A 12,083-nucleotide genomic window follows, 5' to 3' on the forward strand; every position below is an offset into this window, starting at 1 on the left:
TTGGCAGTTGATGTCCTGACACTGCCTTCCAGATCTCTCCACATCTTTTAGGAATAATCCTGGATTTTCTCCCAGCAACTTTTTGGAAAAAAATATTCTGGACTTTGGTATAAAAAGTTTATTATAGAGTAGAGAAAAATAAATACATCTACAGACTATATAGAATGCCTTTATACTTTCTACTTAAAAAGCTCTCTAACTCACTTTCTTAATTTCTCTACCAGAATATAAACCTATTCGACCAACTAGTCAGACCCATTATAAAATGTGTCTAATGCAGGACATGATGCAAAATTTGAGAAGACCGTTTTAAGTAATTTAGAAAAGCAGATTTTACCCCCCTGGGGAGCATGTTATTCTCAAAATAAAATAAAAATAAAACTTAAAAACCACTTTATAAAAAGATTCGAGAAATAAGATAAGGCATCTGTTACCGATACTTTGATTCTGGAAGAACTTACAAGTTTCATAAATTCCTACAGATTGTGCTACCGAAAGGGAGGAGAGTCTAATCGGTTTTATATTTCCTCCCAGGTGACAACCTTGAATCAAGTAAAGCAAAGTCAACAGCTGTTAAATAGCATCTGAGTGTACTGTATGACTCCTGGAGAGTCCTAAATCATTACGTTAAACAATCTATGACAACATGTGTTTGATCAGTATCACAACAAACACTGTGCAAGCACAGCTGGAACAGACGGGAAGCACTGGAGAGAGTACATCGGTGTGGTTTGTGAAACAAGGGTAGCAAAACAAATGGAGGTAGATATAAGGGCAGGCTTGCAATGATTGGCGGTCTTCTAAAACCACTACTGAGGGCAACAGAAGAAGCCTACCGGAATAAGGAGGAAGAGAGCTTAGTTGACGATCCCCTGATAGTGGAGCAGGATGGTATCAAGGGAGAAAATTGTAGATTTGGAAAAGTGGAACAAGGAAGGAAATTCTAATAAAAAGCGGAGGTGTAAGGATTTCACTCACTGGAGAGAAGGGAATATTGGGACCAAAAAAAAAAAAAAAACTAGAATATTTCAACACTTACAGACCAAGGAACAAAGAGCCAGTCTGTCTCAAGTCATAAGTAGATGGGAATATTGTGGGGAAGGGTTGGTCTACACAGTAATATGGAAGAGAAAAAGGAAACTGAAGGGAATGGTGGTACTTCAGGAACAAGTTCTAGCAGAGATATTTTGAGGCAACTCATGAGCAATGAGGAGAGTTCACAAGAGCATGGGGTTCGGTAATATAAACTAGAAGGTTAACTGGAAAATAAGGGATTGGATCTCCACGCATTTAATTTGTCACTCACGGTCTATGACAATCACATTGGCTTGGGATCGGATCCACTTGATGCGAGGGCTCTTCGTTAGATGGTTTCTGTCAGGATCGTTGCTGGCACGGCATTCGTATGTCCCTGAATCCTCTGGGCGAAGGTTCATTAGGTAGAGCGTGCTAGTGGCATGAAAGACGTAAGTGGCGTTCATTTGCACTCTGTCACCACGTGCACCGTCCCATAGCTGTGAAAAGCTCTCATTGCTATAATCTGGCTCAAACCACCATTGGATTTCTGGCATGGGGTGCCCAATTGCCTCACAATGCAGCTCCACTGACTGCCCAGTCAGATTCACTTCAGAAAGTGGAGATTTAATGAACCCAGCTGTGGGGGGGGGGGGGGGGGGAGGGGAATAGGTGAAGAGTTCGATGGGAAGAAGAGCAAGATATGAGACTTGCTAAATTGATCTAAGTCAGCATAAACATACAAAAACATTTGACAGGGAGTGAAAAACCAAGTTAAGCTACTGGAAGAATGGGGTCACTGTAAAATGTAACAATGGAAAAAATTCTTAAGTGCGCATTTTAAGCAATGTGTACAAAGATTAAAAGCCTATACAGTACTTCGATACTTGGAGTGTAATCATTACAAAAGGTTACACAAAAGGTTACACTGGCTCACTGATGTGAAAACTAGACAGAGCAACTAAAAAGAAAAATGCTATAATTAACAGATTAGAATTCGAGTCAAAAAAAATCAGGAACTTTGACATCCTTCAAGTAATAAAACAAGTTGAATGCTATAGATAGCTTTAGATCTCCTTTTAAAATGTTGAAGCTACCAGCTGCTCAAAAAGGAATTAAAGCAAATAAATGACCACTGATTTGTAGAAATTTATAATAAATGTAATTCAATATAAAAAATGTAAATAAAAAAAAAATAAAAAACCTTCCAGGGACGTTCTATATTAAGGCAGAGGTTCTCAACCCAGTCCTCAAGGACCCCCTACCAGTCCAGGATTTAGCGATTACCTGTGTGTGTCTAAGGTGTAAAGAAAAACACCTTAGACACACACAGGTAATCCCTAAATCCTGGACTGGTAGGGAGTCCTTGAGGACTGGGTTGAGAACCCCTGCGTTAAGGTGTATGGGAGAATCATAAACTAGGGGTAGGCAACCTTTTAGCAGCAGTGTGCCGATATAGGATTGTGATGTGGCGTAGCGTGCTGATCCTATTTTTTTTAAGTTGAGAACCCCTGCGTTAAGGTGTATGGGAGAATCATAAACTAGGGGTAGGCAACCTTTTAGCAGCAGTGTGCCGATATAGGATTGTGATGTGGCGTAGCGTGCTGATCCTATTTTTTTTAAATTGAGGTGTGTATGCTGCCGTATTCTGTTTGTGTTATTTTTACTGTAATTGCTTTGTATCATTGTATTTGTGCGTATATTGTATATGTTCATTAGTAGTTTATGGTATCGTGTATGATACATATGAATGTGGGCTGTGTATGGGGCTGCTTCTGGAATTGTGTGTGGATGGATATGTCACATTGTGTGTTTGGTAGTGTGTGGGGGCTGTTTGGGGTATTGCATGTGAGAAACTGCATGTGGCGTTGTGTGCATGTGGATTGTTAGTGGTGTTGCGTTTGTGGGGATTGTGTGTATGTTTGTGTGTGGGCTGTTCGTATTATTTGTATGAGGGGAGGGTTATTCTGCATTTCTGTGTATATCTAGCAGTGTGTGTGGCTTCCCTAGGTTCCAGTGGGGACCAGGCCGGCCAGGTATAGCTCAAGTATACGAGCTGCAACAGCAGCTGCAGGTTGCTCTGCTACAGTGTGGATTCACATTCACAAGTGCTGGGAGGAAGTGATCTGAGATCACTTCCTCTACGTGCTGCAATGCATAAATTGAGGATTGTCCTTCACCACCTCTTCGTATTAGCATATATCTGGAGTTTCACTGGGACTCCTGATAGGAAAGAACCTGTTTGGCTTTAGCAGCCTTGAGTGCCGCGCAAAGACACCTCGAGTGCCGTGCATGGCACTAGTGCCGTAGGTTGCCTACCCCTGAACTAGTATATCATCTCAGTATAGCCACATCTAGCTAAGACAGCAAGACACCTCAGAAATAGCCAGCCTCCAATGTGGAAAGCAACCATTTCATCAGCAAATAATGGTAAATTTTAGTTTTAGGAGACATTAGCTGCCTAGGTTTTAAACAGACAAATGAAGTTCATAATGTTACTACAGAAAAGGGACACAAAAACCATGTACAAACCCAAATCATGACCAGTCTGTTTTCAATGCCACCATAAAACTGCACATATGATTGCAATGCTCACTTTCCAACATTATCATAATCCCTGTTAAAAGGTTACTCCACCCACTTCTGCTTTTAGTAGCGCATTGAGAAAACTAATTTTGTGCCATGGGCTAGTTACTCCCTTGGTATGCATGACTTACGAAGCCCTGAACTCTGTTTCAGACTGCATAATATCAATCCCGTGCAAAAATTGAGTCTGTCATCAGCACACTGGCAATGGACGCAGTTAGATTCTTCACTTACAGGTACCATGTGAGCATTCCTGCAAGTAAAAGCCCGTCCTGCTTCCAACCAGCGAGGTCCTTATCCACCCACCACCCTCTGAAAAGCCCTTCCTCCCTTAGTGACTGGAAGAAGGGTGGGGGGCTTTAGTCCTGAGATGATCCATCACTCAGCTCATCCAGCCATTTGCGATTGCGAACAGCATTCACAAATAGGGTTCAGCGGTCCAACAATGCTGATCTATGAGAAGCATTTAAATGGACCATGGACATGAAGAGAACAAGGCGTGATGTCAGAAATGCAGGGTGACACGACCGTAGAGGATTGAACAGCACTGGATTCCAGCCTTCTATTGCAGTTTTTTTTTTTTTTTAACATACACAGGCAAAATTTAGCGTCTGAGTAACCCTTTATGGTTGTAAGAGTCTCATTACCAACAGATGAGAATGTACAGGTCTATGCAGAGATTTAAGTGTCACATGGATATTCTATTTCTGGAATAGAACAGGATGCATTCCTGTGCAAACTGGTATTTATAGGAAACAATATCGTCCTGTTTCCCCACAGGCTTACACAACATACAGTGCTTTTATGTTGCTCTACATAGAATGCCTTGCAGAAATAAAACAGGTATAAAAAGGTCTATTATTGCATATAATACCTATATGAACTGCTGTTCAATGCTACTTGAACATAGAATAAATTACAAGGGTATTTTACCAAACATGTACGCAAATTACCATCTTATCTTTAAAATTAAGCCATTCACAACATGAATACTTCTGGCAAAGAGCTGACAAAAATAGTTTTTGTGTAAATGTCATATCTGCAAATTCAGTTGTGCGTATATTAAAGTCTATGCATGAAGTGGGTAAATTGGTGAAAATTAATAGAAAGTCGTACTTGCAGATCCAGAATCCACTGGTGCAAGTGTGAACATTGAAATAGGAAAACAGGTCTGCTACCTTCTGACATGTTTAAGCGCCTCTACTAAATTAACTATACCTGGTGTGTCTTCTTACGGAGAATAACTTACAAACTGCTATTATCTAGTTTAACACAACAACCTGAGGCCACCTTGTGCAGGCTGACAGCATCAATAAGTCACACTTTTTGCCAATATTTTCCAGTGCGTAATCCTTGGTAACAACATAAAACTACCGATATTTAGGGGAAGTTGCCACATGTGAAATCACATCATCATACTACATCCTGTAACCATTTTCCCTGTATTCTGGAAGTAGGTTTACAGTGATCTTCAGGCAGAAATGTACAGCTCTACAATTTAAGACAAATTCAACATAATTCAGGAACTCAAAGAAAGCGACCTTGTAATAATGGCAGAGCGGCAATATAAAGTGGAGCTGTGTACCTGCCTTGGGAATAACATCTAGATAGGTTTGTTGTACACAGTGGCAGAGCTACTAATGTCAGAGCAATGTGTAGAATCTTTCAGGACTGTAGAGTAAGTGGGGGGAGATTCGCTAAGGAGTAGTCTTAATTAGTACATACCCCCTGGAGTGGAATAAAAAAAAAAAAAAAAAAAAAAAAAAAAAAAAAAGAGTTTCTTGGAAGGAAAAAAATACTAGTTAAAACACTTAAGATGAACCAATGCATACACTATTCTGGGAGGTGCCAGAATGCCAACAAAGGTAACCATATAGGAGTCTACAATTTTAAGTCAATTTAACAGGACTGCAGTACTTCATGGGTGTTTCATTTAATATTTCACATTCAAGTGTTAAGATTCACTTTGATAATATCATGCAATGAGACCTATAGGTTTGCTATGAGCCATTAAAAATATGACCACAAGCGGTCATTCAGTGCTTGAAGATCTTACATTGTGTTGCATGCAAGCTGTAAAAAAAGTAAAAAAAAAAAAAAAAAAAAGACATTGCAAGATCACAGTGATTCAGATTTCAAACAGAAGGAAGCCGAATTATTAATGGACAAACTGATCTTTAAAATGTCAGATTGCTCATTTTAGTGCCAGTATTTAGTATCACAACCACTGACCTTTCTCTTTCGTCTACACTGGTCAGTGAAAGAGCTTTTAAAAAAAAAAAAAAAAAAAAAAAGGTAAAGCACTAATCAGCTGTTGACCTTTGTCAGGTTTACTAAGAAGGTCAAAAGCTGATCTTATAGTGGGACTTGGAAAACATTTAGCGCGCGTCAAGGGTTACATTCCCACGTTGTCTCAGACCTCGATGACTACGCTTATCTCTGTCCGTATTAATTTTTGATTTATCAGGATCTATTTGGCAGGGGAACGTAGGTGCCCTTGAAGGCATGGGGGTTATATATTGTTTAGGCTAGCCTAGAGTTCGCATGACTGCGGGTTATATCTGGTTGGGGCTATTTAGGTGCCCTCGAAGGCACGGTTGAGTTCTAGTTAATCCTTAGTTTTTACTAACTTAGAACATTTTGGATACCACCCAATACAGCCGTTCTTATGCTGACTAGCAAATTTTCAAATGTAGCAGAGATCAATCTTTGTCATAAACTAACTATAAACTGCAATTATCCACCCATGTTACCAATTAAGATAACATTTATTTTCAGGTATCTAGTTTCATAATAAGTTACAAATTATATGTTCATTTATTCTCTAGCTTACTAAATATACTAGACTTTATTTCTGTCATACTAGGACTTTGGGTGTAGCAAAATTATACATCTACTCTAGCTACACAGAAGCCACGTTACATTCAGGTAGTTCTAAAGTCTTGGCAGGATTATCATTTCTCTAGAGGCACTAATGAATATGCCCAGTCCATCACTACATGTGGCGCTCATCAATTACGAGTAATATTTACTACATATTTTAGTCTACCTGATCCTATCAGATGAAGCTTTCTGTACACTTTAATCAGAGTACACTCTGAATCTGCATACTAACTTCCGTCATAGAAATGACATCCTTACTTCACGATGACATTTAGATATTGTACCACTTAGTATGTTATAGCTTACTAATTTTCTTGTTATCAGCTAGTACATATATATGTACCACTACTCTTTTGCAAGCACTATTTCCATCTTGCATCTATCGTATACAGCATTCACACTCATTTAGATACTCTCGCATTTAGACACTCCTTTGACTATCATTGACTATTCCCCCCCCCATAATAGTCTCATATCTAGTGACTCCTGTTTCCCTGCTAGCACAGACGTGTGCTTTTGCTGATTTAACTACATTATTCAGAGAGTTTTATATAGAGCTAGTGTGCTCTTTAGCAATCATTTTACTTTTATGTTTTAGGTTTCCACTATTGTTTTTGAGTGGAGCACTTTGGGTGATTGCTAATTGCAATTTTAAACTAAGTAATAAATACTTTTTTTCTTTTCTAAAAAATCTTTGTGGTTCTAGTTTTACATCTGAACTTGAGACTCCTATATCTATCTCGGAGCTATTAAGTACTTTACAAAATCATTGTCCCTGATACCTTTCTAGTGGTACAAAATGTCCAATTCTTTTCTACTAAGGGTTATTCCCTTTATATAGTGTACCATTTAAGGCTGTATACAGTTCTTTTGGAAAACATTTATGTTTTTATATCTTCAAGAGGGGGAGCACACTCCACTTAGGACCAATTTCAGGAATGTGTTCTAAATACAGAAAGGCAAGATGTGCGAGTTTGACTAAAATAAGGAACACTTCTAATACTCAGTCCTAATAAAGGATTTTTATGTCTTAGCTATTGCAGTGATATTCTGATGAGCTCTTACAGTCACAAAGCATGACCATTTCCTAAACCTCACAAGATAACTCTGCCATGACAGAATTCTTGACTAAAAACACTCATTTAACAGTCTGTCTCACAGCAGAAAAGAGAAAGCATCTTAAAAGTGGCTTGGATCAGGTACATATCAAATGCTTTGATGTAGTTCTGATCACTGGTACTGGGCATGCATTTTTCTGAACAATGGTGCATTAGATCCACATATTTTTTTTTAATTTTTTTTTTTAATCTATACCTGCATTTTAGGAGCGGTCTGGTTTCAACATCACAAACTTATGGAGACATGTGAAACAAATATCAAACTGCACACTTGTTTTGCTTTTACACACATTCAACTACAGTAGGACAAATGCCAATGTGCAGATTTAGAAAAAGATCACTTATATTTCACAAACCTGTCTCTTGTTTCTCTTAAAGGGCTACATTCCACTCACTTTCCTACAATGTTTTTTTTTGGTTCCCATCTCCCCTGCCTAAATAAAAAGACTCAATAATTTGCATATTTAGGAAGATTTGCATAGTAGGACTTCTGCAGACCGGGGTGATATTTTGTGTTATTTTCTTACCATCCCCTTCATAAATATATGTTATCAGTTCCTGTCCTGTAACAAGGCTGCCTAAGTCACGTGCGCCAGGGGTGTAACTAGCTCCTGGAACACAAAAATCTGAAGTGGCCATGGTGGTTGGATCAACCATTTAAGTGCTGGATTTGATGAATCATACTCTTTAGTGTATGCAAGAAGATTGTGGCAGGCAAATATGACTTCACCTTTTGTTTGTCCAACTAACAAGTCTGCACTATAGACATGCTACCAGCTGGACAAAAATATACAACATGTTTTTAGGTTGTACTGGAATGCTGCAGGACCACTGCTTTAGACTTACATTATTGCACGGCACCTAAAGCAACTTTTTTCTCCTCTTAAAATCAGACTCTTGGTCTAGATATAGTTCATTGCATTGATTTTTTTGTACAAAGAATCTGAAGGGCATAAATAGAACACTAACATGGGGAGGGCATTAGTTACTGAGTGTAAAGTGAAGGTGACTTTGAGGTTTGCATACCATGGGATGGGTTTGACTGCTGTGGTTGGATAGTAGCATTGTACAGTCTTCCAGCAATTACAGGTTCAATATCTGTGTATAAAGGACAATCTGTCAAGAATTGTTCTTTTTACAGACATCTTCAGTTAAAGAACACAAAAATTTTGCAGATACAAACACTAGTACCTAGTCAGATTATTGGGGTAACCAATGTAGGTTAAACTATTTACTTGCCTTTGATCTCAGCCATGACTGAAGGAAGCTTGGCATGGCTGGAGTAGTCTTGGTCATCTCAGACAATCCAATGCTTCCCTATAAGGATGCATTATGAGGCTTGTACACATGTGTGGCAAAACACTGCACCTATTAACCTCTTAGTGACCAGACCGCTTTTCAATTTTCTTACCTTTTGGGACCAGGGCTCTTTTTACATTTCTGCGGTATTTGTGTTTAGCTGTAATGTTCCTCTTACTCATTTACAGTACCCACACATTATATAAGTTTTTTCCTCGCCATTAAAATGGTCTTTCTAAAGATACCATTATTTTCATCATATCATATAGTTTACTATTAAAACAAAAAAATTATAAAATATGAAAAAAAGAAAAAAAAAAAAACACGACACCTTTACTTTGACCCCCAAAATCTGTTACGCATCTACAGTCGCCAAAAAACACCCGTGCTAAATAGTTTCTACATTTTATCCTGAGTTTAGAAATACCCCATGTTAACATGTTCTTAAGCTTTTTTTTTTGCAAGTTATAGGGCTATAAGTACAAGTAGCATTTTGCCATTTACAAACCATTTTTTCCTTCAAAATTAACCAAAGTTACATCGTAACACTGATATCTGTCAGAAATAACCCTTCACATGTATATTTATAAAAAAAAAGCACTGTTATACTCGGGAGTCTTCACTTAACAGAAAAATTAGTGTTTTAAAACTGTAAAAAAAAGAACAACAAAAAACACAACACTGATAGACAGTCCCCTGAGACTGAGAAGACCACCGATCGCCGGCAAGGAAACTGCGGCAATCGGATAAGTGAATAGGTGGGTGTTAACACTTTTCTTCACTGAGTGCCCCGACCCCATGAGGCATACAGGCAGAGCCACGGAAGCCTGCCTGATGGCTTCCGATCCTCTGCACTACATTGCCAAGCTTCACCTGTGGAACCCCGGAAGTGATTGCTCCAGTGGACATTAAAGACCATTTCTTTGTCTGACGTACCCTGTATGTCCGCGGTCACTATGGTGTTAATTGCTCTCAATGAGCAGCATTTGACTAAACATCAGAGTACAGCAGAAGCGCATTTAGTAGCTGTGAGGAAGGCAGCCACTGGATTAGCGTTTAACCCTGCAATCATAACCAGGGCCGGCCTTAGGCAAATAGGCGCCCTGTGCGGAAAGTCTTCATGGCGCCCCCCCCACCACCCACCAAGTTGCCTGAATACAGTAACACACACAGGCACCAGGGACGTGTATATCGTGAGGCAAACAAGGCATCTTAGGTGGCACTTTGCAGGGGGTGGCAAAAAAAGCCGCCCCCAAACCCCCAGGCAGATCCCTTGCTTGACTCACGTCCTGGGGGTCTCAAGAGCTGGCCGGCTGGCCATGTTTGAGCCTCCCCGCCTCCCCCCCCCCCCCCGTGCGTCTGTCAGTGAGTGAGTGAGTGAGTGAGTGAGTGTGTGTGTGTGTGGGGGCGTGCGTCTGTCAGTGAGTGAGTGAGTGAGTGTGTGTGTGTGTGTGTGGGGGCGTGCGTCTGTCAGTGAGTGAGTGAGTGAGTGTGTGTGTGTGTGGGGGCGTGCGTCTGTCAGTGAGTGAGTGTGTGTGTGAGTGTGTGGGGGCGTGCGTCTGTCAGTGAGTGAGTGTGTGTGTGAGTGTGTGGGGGCGTGCGTCTGTCAGTGAGTGAGTGAGTGTGTGTGTGTGGGGGGGCGTGCGTCTGTCAGTGAGTGAGTGTGTGTGTGTGTGTGGGGGGGCGTGCGTCTGTCAGTGAGTGAGTGTGTGTGTGTGTGTGTGTGTGTGGGCGTGCGTCTGTCAGTGAGTGAGCGTCTGTCAGTGAGTGAGTGTGTGGGGGCGTGCGTCTGTCAGTGAGTGAGCGTCTGTCAGTGAGTGAGCGTCTGTCAGTGAGTGAGCGTCTGTCAGTGAGTGAGTGTGTGGGGGCGTGCGTCTGTCAGTGAGTGAGCGTCTGTCAGTGAGTGAGCGTCTGTCAGTGAGTGAGTGTGTGGGGGCGTGCGTCTGTCAGTGAGTGAGCGTCTGTCAGTGAGTGAGTGTGTGTGTGTGTGTGTGTGGGGGCGTGCGTCTGTCAGTGAGTGAGCGTCTGTCAGTGAGTGAGTGTGTGTGTGTGTGTGTGTGGGGGCGTGCGTCTGTCAGTGAGTGAGCGTCTGTCAGTGAGTGAGTGTGTGTGTGTGTGTGTGGGGGGGCGAGCGTCTGTCAGTGAGTGAGCGTCTGTCAGTGAGTGAGTGTGTGTGTGTGGGGGCGAGCGTCTGTCAGTGAGTGAGCGTCTGTCAGTGAGTGAGTGTGTGTGTGTGGGGGCGAGCGTCTGTCAGTGAGTGAGCGTCTGTCAGTGAGTGAGTGTGTGTGTGTGGGGGCGAGCGTCTGTCAGTGAGTGAGCGTCTGTCAGTGAGTGAGCGTGTGTGTGTGTGTGTGTGTGTGTGTGGGGGCGAGCGTCTGTCAGTGAGTGAGCGTGTGTGTGTGTGTGTGTGTGTGTGTGTGTGGGGGCGAGCGTCTGTCAGTGAGTGAGCGTGTGTGTGTGTGTGTGTGTGTGTGTGTGTGGGGGCGAGCGTCTGTCAGTGAGTGAGCGTGTGTGTGTGTGTGGGGGCGAGCGTCTGTCAGTGAGTGAGCGTGTGTGTGTGTGTGGGGGCGAGCGTCTGTCAGTGAGTGAGCGTCTGTCAGTGAGTGAGCGTCTGTCAGTGAGTGAGCGTCTGTCAGTGAGTGAGCGTCTGTCAGTGAGTGAGCGTCTGTCAGTGAGTGAGCGTCTGTCAGTGAGTGAGCGTCTGTCAGTGAGTGAGCGTCTGTCAGTGAGTGAGCGTCTGTCAGTGAGTGAGCGTCTGTCAGTGAGTGAGCGTCTGTCAGTGAGTGAGCGTCTGTCAGTGAGTGAGCGTCTGTCAGTGAGTGAGCGTCTGTCAGTGAGTGAGCGTCTGTCAGTGAGTGAGCGTCTGTCAGTGAGTGAGCGTCTGTCAGTGAGTGAGCGTCTGTCAGTGAGTGAGCGTCTGTCAGTGAGTGAGCGTCTGTCAGTGAGTGAGCGTCTGTCAGTGAGTGAGCGTCTGTCAGTGAGTGAGCGTCTGTCAGTGAGTGAGCGTCTGTCAGTGAGTGAGCGTCTGTCAGTGAGTGAGCGTCTGTCAGTGAGTGAGCGTCTGTCAGTGAGTGAGCGTCTGTCAGTGAGTGAGCGTCTGTCAGTGAGTGAGCGTCTGTCAGTGAGTGAGCGTCTGTCAGTGAGTGAGCGTCTGTCAGTGAGTGAGCGTCTGTCAGTGAGTGA

General features: G+C 42.2%; 1 protein-coding gene across 1 annotated transcript in view; it reads right to left on the bottom strand.

Annotated features, from left to right (window-relative positions):
* Window positions 1–12,083, bottom strand: part of BSG (basigin (Ok blood group)) — a 62,019-nt gene that overhangs the window by 9,587 nt on the left and 40,349 nt on the right. Inside the window, exon 2 of the mRNA XM_063456566.1 lies at window positions 1,307–1,727. Within this exon, the coding sequence (XP_063312636.1) occupies window positions 1,307–1,727 (421 nt within the window). The remainder of the gene's footprint in view (window positions 1–1,306; window positions 1,728–12,083) is intronic.

This window comes from Pelobates fuscus, chromosome 5 (genome assembly GCF_036172605.1).
Source record: "Pelobates fuscus isolate aPelFus1 chromosome 5, aPelFus1.pri, whole genome shotgun sequence".
In the NCBI taxonomy this organism is placed as follows: Eukaryota; Metazoa; Chordata; class Amphibia; order Anura; family Pelobatidae; genus Pelobates; species Pelobates fuscus.